A 14408-nucleotide genomic window follows, 5' to 3' on the forward strand; every position below is an offset into this window, starting at 1 on the left:
CAAATTAAGCGCAAAATCAAATTTATTGTGCTGGTTTTTGCGTGTGTGGAGTTGTGATCGGGCTGAGGCCATCAATTCACTACACTTGAGAACTCAGTTTGATCACAACTCAGACTATGCAAGTGTGTGTGGGTCTCTCTGTGAGTCTATGCAAGTCAATGGAGATCAGGCTGAGATTATCAACTCACTACACTTGAGGTCCTGGTCTAATCACAGGCAGCCGAACCCCGGATTCAAACTCAGGTTATCACGCAGCCACCTGATTAATGCCTTTCTTGGGTTTACGGACAGGCTTGAAATTGTAATTTCATGAGTTGTTTGGGTCTATGTGGTTTCTTCATAATTTGAAGTTTTCGTGACTGCAGGATCCATGCTCTTTGGATCTTTCTGTAAAGTTACGTAGGTATAAAATAAATTAAATCACGACGTTTCGGGCGCAACACAAGCGTCCGTCATTTCCACTTCAGCCATTGTTTCTTGCTGTGGTTGTCCCACCTGATGACGGACGCTCGTGTTGCGCTCGATACGTCGTGATTTAATTTATTTTCTTCATAATAATTTTAATCGTCAGACTGATAATTCATACCTGTCAACCCATACGGTTTACCCATATTCTTGTACAGGGAAATTGAGTTTGCAGGCCCATACGACGTACAGCCGTTTCAATGCGGGCAACATTGTTTCGTCTACTTGTTTGTGTTTCTCCTTTGTGATGGCACTTTGTAGGATAAACGTTGAGATTTATAAGGGCACGGGGTGACCAATAGTGTCTGAATTGATCTGTAACAAGGTAGGGCACTGATAAGGGGTTGACAGGTGTGATAATTCTTCAAATTAGCAAGTGCGAGCTAAAACACAGGCATTTATTAAAATCATTGTAGACCACGTGACATTTTCATGTTTGGCCGTGTCAGGTAGTGGAGGGGCATTAAAAAAACACAACAGATTGAAACCGGTCCAGATGTTTTGCTGGTCCTGAATCAATGCTGCATGGGTTGTGTAAAATATTTTTTGTTTGTGTTAGCGAAGATACGTAATATATATGGAAGAAGCGATAGTCTGCTTGTTTATGCGATCTTTATTCTTCACGACGCTGATGATGATTTTCAGATGTTGGTCAGTCCATGAAGTGGCCTAACCCAAAACGTCAATATTAACTTTGAAAGCTATATTTTCTTTATTTTAACCAGTTTATTGAATTACTCTGGTTACTGCTGTTTCTTGGGTTTGTGTTGTTTGTTAGGGACATACGGTTGCAGTTAAACTCCTTGTTTGTTTATAACACAAAAGCGCAAGTTTCTGATATGTTGTGTAGGTCAGATTTGGAGTTGAGTGCGTGCTGAACATTCTTTGGTTTACATATTTTGCTGAGTTTTCTGTCCAATGAGGCGCGTTCCCTCAGACCGCGTGACCAGCCCGCCGCCAATCGCAGGCGAGCCGCGGCCTGCTGGGTTTGAATGTACGAAGGGGTGGTGGGTGAGTGGTGAGCTGTGGGGTGAGTCGTGGGTCGTGGGGTGAGTGGTGAATCGTGGGGTGAGTGGTGAGCGGTGGGGTGAGTGGTGAGCGGTGGGGTGAGTGGTGAGCCGTGTGGTGAGCGGTGGGGTGATTGGTGAGCCGTGGGGTGAGTGGTGGAGTGAGTAGTGAGTGGTGGAGTGAGGGGTGAGTGAGGGGTGAGTGGAGGACCAGTGGAGCGGCCAGTCGAGGAGTGAAGTTCACCCCTTGGGATGCTCGCTATAAATCAGGTAGATACCCCCCCATCACCAGCCCCTTCACGCTCCTCCTCAGAGACCCGAGTGCTTGAGGCGGCGGCGGCGGCGGCGGCGTCGACCCAAGCTGCGCTGCCTCCCCCGGTGCCCCTCTGTCGGTAGGGGCGGCCTCGCTAGACTCGAGGCTTGCGGCCTCGACGGGGTCTAAAGGGAACATCGTCTACCTTAGCCGACACCTATGCAAACTGTTTGTCAATGAAGTTTGCACTTAAATTGTATGCAACTGATAACAAGTGACCCGACATCAGGGAGCTCGGATCTGAGATCTCTGGGATAAGCAACCTGGGAGTTGGGATCTGGGACCCCGGCTCTAGGGTCCGAGGTTTCCTCACCAGAGACCTCAGGGGGACCCCTGCGTCTCGCGTCCCCTCAAGGGGTCCCCTCACTGGGTCCCCTGTCTCCTCACGGGGTCCCCTGTCTCCTCGGACGCCATGAGGGGGACTTTTGCGAGGATTCGGGGCGGCGAGCCCCCCGCGTCGGGGGAGGGCCCCCCCCCCGTCAAGCGGCCGTGCGGGCCCACGGTCACCGACCCCTTCCCGGACGACTTGAACTTGTCCGATGCCGACTTTGAGCAGTTGAACCTGCTCGACTCGCAGGCCGAGCCACAGCAGCAGGCCGAGCCACAGCGAGTCGCGGCGACACTCCCTCGGCTGCGGACTGCGATTGCCCCTGGACCACGCGGCTCGCAGGGTCCCGGGCCGTGGGCCCTACCGGTCCCTGGGCCACGGCCTGCGGGGGTGGTGGCCGCCGCGGACGATCCCCCCTCGGAAGGTCAAGGGTCCAGGGAGGTGGAGGCTCTGAGACGGGAGGGGCAGTCATTGAAGGACAAGGTGAGAGACGCGGGGTTCAATTAGTGTGAGATAGTGAATCTGTTTATTGGTCTCCTTACAATTCTTAATTTTAACTCCAGGGTACAAATACTGTTATAACAATGTCTTCCCCCCCCCCTTGGGGAAACACCACAAACAACCGCTTTAGTCGACGAGACTAATTGAATCCATGCTTATTGACCAAAATCTTGACTAATGACAAGAAATGGCTCATGTCTTTCCGTATTGTACCACGTGTTGTTTGGCGTAATCGTTAAGCTCCACGTATAATAATTAATTGGCTCAAAACATCTTAATATATATAGAACTAAAGAGCTTGGGCAATTATTGGCGTTAGCTTATCGACTGGCTGCCTTCCAGCTTATCTGTGGTTCCTCAGTGATTGTGAGATGCAATTTGCATGATCGACACAATATAAAACAAAATATTATTACGCGCCGGTCGCTTCTCTGAAAACTGAACAATTTAAAACACATCTGGGAGAAATATATATATACACACACGAGAAAGCTGTAGAGCATTGTGAAAACTTTAAAAGTTAAATATAAAATGCTGACTACATTAACACTGGCCTTTGCACCCCCCGTTGATTTGCGTGCACGCGGCAGTGCACACGACTGCAGGAGGAGGTGCACATGCGCGAGGGAGAGGCGAGGATACTGCGCGAGTCTCTGCAAGCGGTGCAGGCCGCCCTGAACGAGCAACGCGTCGAGCGACTGAAACACGAAAGGGACGCCACCCTCGCCGTGGACCAGCGTGAGCGGGACCTCCACAAGCAGGTGAGAGCCATGGTGATGACACAAGGACGACGCAACAGACGCGGAACCCACGTGCTGATACTAACGTACATCCCACAAATTTTGTTTTAAAGCTTTCGTGACTGCAGGGATTCATATTCTTGGTTCTTTCGGTAAAGTCACGTAGAAGGGAAACAGTAAAATAATAAAAATATAAAACAATAAAATTCTCACGACGTTTCGACTGCAACACAAGCAATCGTCATCAGGTGTGAAAACCACAGCAAGGAAATTTGAAAAAAGTGGCGTTTTTTTAACGTTAGCACCACGGAGAGCGAACGTTAAATATAACCGCCACTTTTTTCAAAATTTCTTGTTGTGGTTTTCACACCTGATGATGATTCCTTGTGTTGCAGTCGAAACGTCGTGAGAATTTAATTATTTTATATTTTTATTATTTAATTGTTTCCCTTCTATGTGACTTTACCGAAAGAACCAAGAATATATATACATCCCACACTTGACACGAGCCGACACTGACGCTAACGCTGACCTTGACACTAAAATTGTGCCACTTAGAATAACCCTGACTCTTAAAAATTGTCACTATCTCTGCCCCCTACATTAACTCGAAGGTTAACACCAGCTGTAACCTCTGGTCCCACCATTAGCCTTGTTCATAGCCCTTATGCTAACCTAACGCAAGATCCATAATCACAGCCGTTTCCATGCCCCGGCGATGTTGTCTGTGTAGGTGGAGGGCCTGAAGTCTCAGATGCAGTTCAAAGACGCCGAGACGAAGTCGCTGCAGAACCGCCTGTACGTGCTGGAGCGGGGCACACGGAGCCCGCGGTCCCCCTGGGGTGGCTCTGGCCTCACTACTGGCAGGTGAGCGGCGTCGTGAGGCATGTGGGACTGTTTGTGTGCGTCCGTGCTTGCGTGTGAGAGAGTTTTTGCTGTGTGTTGTATTGTTCTGGTCGGTGGTAACGAGCAGTTTGCATGAGCACTTATGCAAGGAATGAAAAGAAGTCCCCCTCCTCTTCCTTCCCCCTTCTCTGTAGCCTGACAGCTGGTCCTCTCCAGAACCGTGATTGTAATTATGTTTGACATCGTTGTTGTCTTGCTGTACAGAGAGTACTGCTATTGTTGCTTGGTGTGAGACTCAACTGTTTCCTGTTGTTGCTTTTTTGTGGCTGTCTACTGTATTGTTACGTTTCTGCAGTGTGTATATGTGCTGTGTTGTTGTGTTGCTTGAGCGTGCCTCTACCATGTGTGTGTGTTTTACACTAATATCGCTGAGTCTGTGCGCTGTGTGTTTTTGTTTTTCTTTAGTCCACGAGTGGGCGCATCATCGCCTCGTGCAGACTCCTCGCTTGGCCGTGGCACTCGGACGGATGCAGCAGAAGGTTTGGCTCCCTATATGCTCCCCACCGCTGACTGTGTACACCACACCCCCCACCCCCCTGTGTGATCCCTTCTTTACGCTGCTGTCACCAATCACCATTACAAGCACAATCTCCGCTGCTTTAAAGACAATCCGTCCAGTTTTGCAAGCACTGCCAATCACGGCCATGGAGCTTGCGTGTGTGCTCCTGACCCGGCGGCCGATGTTCAATTCCCACCTACAGCCAACATCAGTGACAAAAATATGAACTGGTCCTTGGCCTCCCCTAAAACAGCTCAACCTTGAATGAGTACCGAGTGTGATGCGTAAAGATCACCACTCGGGAGACAAAGGCGGCCGGGCGTGGTGTTTAGCCACACCACCCTCTCGTGAGCTGTTCTGGCCTTCACAGGTGCTCACTAAGAGCACTTTCTCCAACAGTCTGTTCAGGATATATGAGGGGAATCTTGTATTTTTATTTGTGTGTGCAGAGAAGAAGCAGATGAAGGATTGTGGGAAATCGCAGGCATCGGAGGATGGGCGCGGCACGTGGGTGATCAAGCGCCAATGGAGCCAGGGTGAGCCTTCGTCATATGACCACATTCCACGTGCCACATTTAACAGTGTCGGAACAGAACACAAATGGAACATTCTACAGCAGAACAGAGTACCAAAAAACTACGCAGTCCTGGAACAGTACAGTAACAGACCACAGTACGATGACCCAGTATTGAAATGTAGCGCTAAAAACACAATTACAGAATGGTACGTAGTGCCGGAATACAGTGTTTTAATACCGCCGGAACAAAACACGGTATCGGGATCCAGTGCCGCCATTCATCATGACTTGTACTAACAATGTTATTGTAGTTTCAGTTAACATTGCAGCTGTAATTGTAATTATTATTGACCCCAGGTCTGGCTGGAACCCTGCTTGTATTTGTGTCTGCAGGTGCGCTGCTGGTGGATAAGCTTCTCCGCGTGCCTGGTGTGTGTGCCCATCTGCCTGTGAGCTCGGCTGCTAGGTGAGACAAAGACAAAGCCGCCTTATTGCCTTAACAAACTGTTGGGGCAAGTGCTGTTAGCGAGTGGCTATGAAGGCGGCACGGTACACAAGGGGATGGGTGGCCAGCACCATGCCCGGCGGCCTTTGTCTCCCGAGTGTTTACGTTTATACATCGCAACATGATTGGAAATCGAACTCGGGTTGTCGGATCCGTAGTACAATGCGAAAACCGCTACACTACCGCTCCTCACATGTATGCGTGTATGTGTATGCATACACATACGTAACAACAGGTGCCATTTGCTACTAAGTGGCGGTGATGTCACCACGGCGCTTGTGGTAGGCCAGGCATATACCCACACACAGACATTTACATGCAGGCGCACACTCACACATGCATACAAATGAATGTGTTCATTTACACACGCAGACATAAACGCACATACACGACATAGCTTTTGTAACCTCCCACCACCACCCTTTTTACGCCAGGAGAGGAGGAGGTGCGGTCTCTGCCGATGCCGATGGTCATGACAACCCCGGCGATGTCCGCTCCGCTTTGGTGCTCTCCCTGAACGGCCTCTCCCGGCTGCTGCACCCCACCGGCCCTGCCAGCCCACTCAGCAGATCTCGGACTTCAGGACCGACCGGCCCGCGTGGCATTGACGGAGACCTGTTGGAGTGGGGCATCGTAGGTCGTGAGGCCGAAATATTGTCGCACTTCCTGCCGCTCATCGAGCTGCGGCTGGGCCGCTACGCCGATGCCGCCTTGGCCCGATTCACCTCCCGATCCAGGCCTGGCGAGGAGCCGGTCGTGGTTGCTATGGAAACGGATGCCGAGGCAGCAGCGGCTGCGGCGGTGGACGCGTTGGTGCTGGAGGAGGAGGCGGAGGCGGCACTGAAGACGCTCCTTGCCCTCCTCGCCGGCGCGCCCGCCCCCATCGCCAAGGCGTTGTCGCCGTTGCCTCAAGAACCCGAGACGGAAGGGGGCCCGGTTCGGGAGAAGGGGGCCTTGGGAAAAATAGTGGGGGACCCAGGCGCACCTCACCCCCTGCTGAAGAGGCTGGTGCAGGTGCTGAAGCCGTGTGGTGATGGCTTGGAGCGAACGGGGGCTGTGCGGAGCAGGGGAGGGGGGGCGGGGCTGCTGGGGGGCCCCGGGCGAGGGCAGCGGGAGGCGATCGTCTGCACCGGCCTGCGGGTGCTGGCTCAGCTGGCAGAGAATCGCCACGGCAACCTCACGGAGAGGTGACGGCACAGGGTCCTAACCGCACGCACTTTCCCTGAACCACAAGCGCACACACCCACTTCCCTAATAATGAGGTGATGGCACCAGGGCTGTGATGCAGATGGTGCTGCGATGGGAACGATGACATGTTGCTGTGATGGCAGTGGTGCTGTCAGGCAGACCTGGGGTCTAATATGGAGTTCCAATGGCCCTTACCAGCTGAAATAAAGTCTTGAGTCAATTACTCTAAATGTGCAGTTTTTAAATAATTTAAATAGAAACGTAATTGAAATTGTAACAGTGCTGCTGGAACTTGCAGTTATAACTGATCACAGGTCTACTGTGACGGTGATCATTCTTTGAAGGTAGTAATGCCATGATGGAATTGCCGGGATAGGCTGATATTGCCATGATTATGATGTTGCCATGACGCTGGTAATGTTTCAGTAATGTTGCCAAGATGATGGCCATATCATCATAATGTTTAGCTGCATGGTGATGTGACTGCGATGATGCCGTGATTGTAATGTTGCCGTGTGATGGTGCAGCCTGCTGTTGGCGCTAGAGGGGAGCGGGCGGCTGGCGCGCTGCATCACCGTGAAGACTCCTCCCAGCACGGTGCTCCAGGTCACACGGATCCTCACCGCGGTGTGCTGCCAGCCCCGCGCCCTCTCCCTTCTTGGCTGCGGCTCAGGTGAGAGGTCGTTGGAGTCATTGGGTCACAGGGCCACGGAGTCATGGGGTTAGGTGCACCAGGTGTTTGAATTTGTGGAGGTGTGGGCCGTGACGTCGTCAGTGAAGCGGCGACGTCACCGTCAAGTGTAGGCGATAAGAAATGACATTCACCCTCCTGGTGTATGCAGTGGCCTGAACGTGGTAACGCCTGTGTAGCGCAGCAAAGATGGCCCGGGTTCCATTCCCGACTTGGGCGCCTTTCTATGTTGCAGTTTGTATGTTTTCTCCATATCCTGCAGTGTGTGAGGTGTACGAGTGTGTGAATTTGTGTGCGTGGTGTGTATTGCAGATTGGGAAGCGGTAGTGTAGTGGTTAGCACATTGCATTACGATTCCCTGCAACCCGATTTCGATTCCTACTCACGACATATCACGGAAAATATTTCTAACCACTCCTGGGCCTCATCTAGGTAAATTCAGCCTCAAATCGGTATCTGGTGCAGTGTGTAAACATCAGCACTGAGGAGACAAAGGCGGCTGGGAATGGTGTTTGCCACCCACCCCGTCGTGTGCTGTGCTGGCCTTAATAGGTGCTCGCAAACAGCACTTGCCCCAACAGTCTGTTAAAGGCTATACAGTGAAACCTTGGATTGCGAGTAACTTGGTCTGCGAGTGTTTTGCAAGACGAGCAAAATTTTAAATAATGAATTAATTGATAAACGAGCGATGTCTTGCAATACGAGCAGTTACGTACAGTATACGCTTTGTCTGCCGAGCGTCACGTGATCACAACTGAGCCAATGGTTCTTCTCTCTCTCGCTGCGGGATTGTGGGTAATCATCTCCCAAGCTCGGTCTCAGTCGGCGTGCCTCACTCGTATAGTCAACATCCGTGCGAGCGTATACTGTTTACTACAGTACTATAGTGTTGTGACCACGTGTATACTGTTTACTATAGTGCTATAGTGTTGTGACCACGTGTATACTGTTTACTACAGTACTATAGTGTTGTGACCACGTGTATACTGTTTACTACAGTACTATAGTGTTGTGACCACGTGTATACTGTTTACTACAGTATAGTGTTGTGACCACGTGTATACTGTTTATTAGAGTTAGTGTTGTGACCACGTGTATACTGTTTACTACAGTACTATAGTGTTGTGACCACGTGTATACTGTTTACTACAGTACTATAGTGTTGTGACCACGTGTATACTGTTTACTACAGTACTATAGTGTTGTGACCACGTGTATACTGTTTACTGCAGTACTATAGTGTTGTGACCACGTGTATACTGTTTACTACAGTACTATAGTGTTGTGACCACGTGTATACTGTTTACTTCAGTACTATAGTGTTGTGACCACGTGTATACTGTTTACTACAGTACTATAGTGTTGTGACCACGTGTATACTGTTTACTACAGTACTATAGTGTTGTGACCTCGTGTATACTGTATATTACAGTATAGTGTTGTGACCACGTGTGTGTGCGTAAAGCATTTTTTCATTTTGAGTCCAAGTGTAGTGACTGTTCTTTAGTATCTGTACTGCAACAATGGCCCCCATGAAGAAAAATGTTGAAAAAGACGGCGGTAAGAAGGAGGCAAAAGCAAGTGTCATTGGATAGGTTCCTTGTTAAAGTCGCACAAAAAGAAAAATATTCCAGTGAGCGAACAGATGGCAATGATTCCGTTAGTGACAGTGAAAGTGGTCCTACACAATAACCCTCCTCCTCCTCTCTCATCTCCCTCACACCAGCCATGATTAAATTTAATGATTACATTTGATTACTTTATATTAAATATAAATAAAAATATAAAAAGGTACAGTATTTTGTATTAATCATTTTTTTAATATTTTTGGGTTGTGGAACGAATCATCTGAGTGTCCATTATTTATTATGGGGAAATTCGCTTTGAAATACGTTTCTGGAACGAATTATGCTCGTAATTCAAGGTTTCATTGTACAGGGGTATTTTTGTTATTGTGTGCTTGTGTGCACATGCGCGTTCGCGCATGAGGGTGCATCCGTGCGTTTATGCTTGTTTGTGCGCGTGTATGTGCGGGCGCATGCGTTTGCGGTTACGAAGACCACTGCACGCTGCTGCACGTCTGCACGTACGTGTGTGATCGGGGGCCCCGGGGCTCCGAGCCTCACCCCGACGCCTGGCTCCATCTCCAGCTGCAGGTGAGGCAGCCGGCGCCATCCTGTGGGCACGCACGCACATGCAGAGAGGGCTCACGTCTTTAGTGCTGTGTGTGCGCCTACGTGCAGTTCTGCCAGTCGTCTCAACCCATAACACCTGGATCTATCCCCGTGACCTCCTGGCACCAAGCCTTCGACACCTCGCGTGGCCTCAAAGTGTACTTAGCCTGGAACAAGCGCTGTGGTGATGTCACTGCCAACTAGGTGCAAATGGTAGCTGCTGCTGTTGTTGCTTACACGAAGTGGTTAGCGCACTGCGCTGCCAACCCGGCAACCCGAATTCAATGCCAGGACACGATCGACATCGGTGACGAATGTTTGAACCAGTCCTGGGGAGACAAAGGTGGCCAAGCGTGGTACTGGACATACCATTTCCTCATGTGCTGTGTTGGCCTTCATAGGTGCACACTAATAGTATTGCCCCAAAAGCCTGTCAAAGCAATAGGGGAATCTGCTTCTTTGTTGTGCTTGCATGTATGTGCCGTCTTTGTCATTTATGTGTGCATGGCTCCATCTGTGTGGGTGCGTTGGTGAGTGTGCATGTGTGTGTTCCCGAGTGTGCATATGCTTGCATGTATATGCATGTGTGCATATTTGGATGCCTGTGTGCGCGTGTGGTTTGGCAGCAGAGAACTTCGAATCATTCGTCTAGCATTATCTTTTCATTGGTTACATCACGCTGTCTGGAAGCTGCCTGGCTGGCCTGTTGCTCCACACGGAGCTCTGGGTCTCCTCAGCCACATGCATCCCCTCTCTCCTTTATAAATGTGCAAAATACGCCCCTTGACAAGAATGCCTACACCAGTTGGAAAATGGCCTCCCTACAAATCCATCTTGGGTTTAACCAGACTGGATTGTGCGAGGTGCTCATCGTGCCTTTAATGATCTGGACATAGTTCTATCACTGGGCTCTGGTAGACAAAGTTGAGTTGGCAGGGTCATGTAGCCGACATGATCAATCACAGTGTGCCCACGTGTGGCACTTGCTATAAAGAGCTGAGCTAGTACAATAACAGGGGGATATGGAGCTAAATGCACTATTTTATGACAAGTACCAACAGAAAGGGTGCATGAAAGACGCATACAATAATGAGCCGAGCGCTGGGCAGCAAAGCCAAGAGAGTCGTCACAGTGGGGAGTGCAGGTGGTGCATCTGTCGGGCATTTATACGCATTCACTCATAACACCTGGGTCTGTTCTGTGATCACCTGCCAGTGAACGTTCCACACTTTACATGACAGCCTGAAAGTGCTTCTAGCCTGGCACAAGAACCCTGGTGCTTAAGAATGATGGTTTTTATTGAAGTGTGCCTCAGTGTGTGTGCCTGTGTGCACCTACATTGTTGTGTATGCATGCATAGCGGTAGTACAATAGTTAGCATGCTGTGCTATGAACCCAGCAATCCGAGTTCAATTCCCGCCCACGGCCACCAACATCAGTGGTAATTATGTGAACTAGCTCTGGGCTTGACCGAGATCGATTCAGCCGCAAATGAGGACCTGGTGCGATGTGCAAACATTGCACTGGCAGCTAGGCGTGTACCGTGCCGGGCTTCATAGGTGCTCGCTAACAGCACTTACCATAAAAATCTATTCAGGCTATTGTACGGAGGGTCTTTGTCTTGTATATATATCTTTGTGTGTGTGTACATGGCTGTGCACATGGGTACAGCTGGCGCGGGTGGTGGGTGCCATGGCAGAGGCGGGGCTGGTGCCGCAGCTCCTCGCCTCCCCCTGCTCCTGCTCACACGAGGTGACGGCAGTAGTGCGACTCGGCGCAAACGTCACGCAGCACAAACACATCTCGTCACAAGGACAAACACGACTTCACGCAAACGCAGATATGTTGCCGACGCACGCACGGCTCGCGAGCGTGATGCCGCAGGGCACATCCGTGCCACGCCGCCCCGCAAGATATCGCGCCGTGATGCTCCGCGTGCCGTCGCGGTGGTGTTTTGTTGTGGTGGTGGTGCAGGTGGCGAAGGCGCTGGCGCTTTCGCTGCACCGCGCCTGGCTCTCGGTGCGGGAGCCCATGTGCTACGTGGGCGGCGCGACTCGCTGGGTAGCGCCGCTGTCCGGTTGCAAGGAGCGCCAGACGGGCCGGGTGATGCGCGAGCTCGTGTGGGGCCTCTGCGCGCTGTCGGCCGGCCCCGATGACGGGCGTTTCTGGAGCCTCCTGCAATACGCGGCTCACCCATTCGTGGAGGCCACCCGCTGCCTGCGGAGCGGTCTCCTCCTCCAGAGTCTGCTGCCCGACTATGGGCCTGCTGATGGTGAGGTCTCGCACAGGTCAGGGGTCAGAGAGGAATTTCCCAAAATTCTGTTATGACTTTAGGATAAAAACTTTGTCCTTCCGGTAATCATCACTCTACCTCAGCTGATTACCGAATTAAATCGATCAAACGACTACGTTATTATTTGTTTTGTGGTCGATCACTTGGGGCCCTTTAAAAAGGTCGGTTGCCTCCATATTTTACGCTCCGAAGGCGGGAAACGCCCTACAAACCACTCCTAGCTTGACGCAGCAGGTGATGCCAATGGCGTTCATTATACCCAACCATCGCCACCTGTCCAGTGGCAACTGTGAAAACAGAGTAATTTTTGTGTTCTGCAATTAATCGAACTGATAATCGGTAGTGGTTGATTAGCGAACATATATTGTGGCTCTGGTCTTTGTGTGACCTCATCTCTCGTTGACTCCCAGAGGCTGCCCTGGAAGGACTCTGCTTCAATCCTCACGCGACCAGCGAGCAGCATAGCCACGTGGACGACGACATGGAGGTCACATGACCTCCTGGAGCTACGAGCGTCGATTGTCACGCCCCCCCCCCGCCTTGCATCGACGTCACCTGGGTCATAGGTCATAAAATATCTCCAAAGCGGGAGGCAGCGGCGCCGTAGCGAGTGGACCGATGGCTCGTTAAGCAGCGATGTCGTGGAGTTTTGACGCCGAGTTAAGCAGCGATGTCATTGCGCCAACCTGAACACGCGAAGTGTCGGCGTCTTTCTGTTTACGGTTACAAGGAAACGTTCAGCAATTACGTATTTGGGTTGATTACCAGCTCTTAATGCTGCAACATAGCATTTGATGATGCGTCAAGTGGCGAAGTCATCGCGTGTACGAGGAGCACGTAGAGCTGTGACATTGAACCGATCGCCGGCACCTGTCGCAGTGATGTCACTGAGTTAAGTGACAACGTTGTGATCGGTCACGTCATGGACTTACCGTTTGAAGCAGTTATGTCATGGGGTTTACCGTCAAGCACTCAAAGCAATGCCATGGGATTGAGCGGCATCACCTGTAGCGGTGACATGATCAGATGAACTTTAAGGATTTGAAGCCCGAAGTCACCATGTTTACTGACGACGTTCACGGTGACGTCATTGGGCAACTGGCACGGTGTGGGGTACGATTGCGTCACAGCTTCGACCCGCGCTGTCCCGGCGACGCGACCTGGCGAGTGGGTGCGGGGGGGGGGGGTGCCACGCTCGGGGGTAGAGGGCGACCACCTCGTCGTGTGTTTCACAGCGCGTCCATTGTGCAGTTGAGTTGAAATAAAAGTTCTCGGGCGGTGCTGCTGCAGTAGCTCTGTACCCTTTTTGTTAATATCGTGAGTGAAGAATAAGACAGGAAATGTTGACCCTGAGCAAAGTCGCGATATTTTTTTTGCAGAAGCTTCTGGCAGCCATCCCCAAGCACAACGAAACTCGGTGATGATATCACCTCTACTCGATTTCAGACCAGAATAGGAAGACTTATTCACAATTACGGCGAACCGCCTGACGAAGCTGGTTGTAATCGCCAGGGAAACATCGTACTCGAATTGTACGTGTGGGTTTACTCTCCAACGTATCGGTGTGCTGAGCTCATCGGCACGTCTTGTTTACGTGGCAAACCTTCCCAATTGTCTGTGCCGGGTTTAACGGCATTAATTACCCGATCTATCCCAAAAAAAACCTTTAAAATGGATATTGGTCGCGAAAGTCTACGTGTTAAACGAACAAAACTAAACATGTTCGTCAATAACGCTACCTCAAATAGGAAAAATATACAATAGGCAACGTTTCAGGCAATGGCCCTTTGCCAAAGCACGTAAATGACGAATTGGCAGTCAAGTGAGGGAAGGCCCAATGGGACATCCGCTGTAGAGATGGAGCGATTGTTTTAAGGTCGCTGGGCAGCTTGTTACATCGCAGGACCGCGTAGGACGCTGACGGCTCGACTCCTTCATCCAGCAGTGGATTGACCGTGGCTGTTGGTGACAAGATGTGCCGACGTCATTGAGTCGATTGACAGCACCTGGTGTAGTGACGCCATCCAGCTGGCAGGACCCCGACGTGGTGACGTCACCGAGTTGAATGACGGCGCCCGTGCGGTTACGTCAACCGGATTTCAATTGTGAAAAATGACGTCGCCGCGGAGCTGGCCCGCGACGCGAGCATGCACCGCGTTAAATGTGTTACCGTTGCACCGCGTGCTGCAACAGGGAAAAAATAACTGCAGTGGGGAGTGCAACCACCCAGTGTGGGGGTTGTCTAATACGGTACCGTGGGGTTCGGGTTGAAATACAACAG

At 50.9% G+C, this 14408-nt stretch overlaps 1 protein-coding gene across 2 annotated transcripts; it reads left to right on the forward strand.

Annotated features, from left to right (window-relative positions):
- Nucleotides 1–1450: 1450 nt before the first annotated feature.
- On the forward strand, nucleotides 1451–13408 carry ATRIP (ATR interacting protein). Of its 2 annotated transcripts, XM_032969781.2 has the most exons (13): nucleotides 1452–1742; nucleotides 2363–2596; nucleotides 3205–3375; nucleotides 4088–4221; nucleotides 4666–4739; nucleotides 5209–5295; nucleotides 5670–5742; nucleotides 6216–6968; nucleotides 7497–7642; nucleotides 9719–9816; nucleotides 11506–11586; nucleotides 11809–12106; nucleotides 12538–13408. In XM_032969781.2, exons 1-13 carry the CDS (start codon nucleotides 1725–1727, stop codon nucleotides 12621–12623), a joined length of 2253 nt encoding a protein of 750 aa, XP_032825672.2. In that variant the 5' UTR covers nucleotides 1452–1724; the 3' UTR covers nucleotides 12624–13408. The 2 variants fall into 2 exon arrangements, with proteins under 2 accessions (XP_032825670.2, XP_032825672.2); XM_032969779.2 differs by having other exon boundaries at nucleotides 1451–2596.
- Nucleotides 13409–14408: the final 1000 nt, after the last annotated feature.

This window comes from Petromyzon marinus, chromosome 42 (assembly GCF_048934315.1).
Source record: "Petromyzon marinus isolate PM22_M1 ecotype Great Lakes invasive population chromosome 42, UKy_Petmar_22M1.pri1.0, whole genome shotgun sequence".
Classification (NCBI taxonomy): Eukaryota; Metazoa; Chordata; class Hyperoartia; order Petromyzontiformes; family Petromyzontidae; genus Petromyzon; species Petromyzon marinus.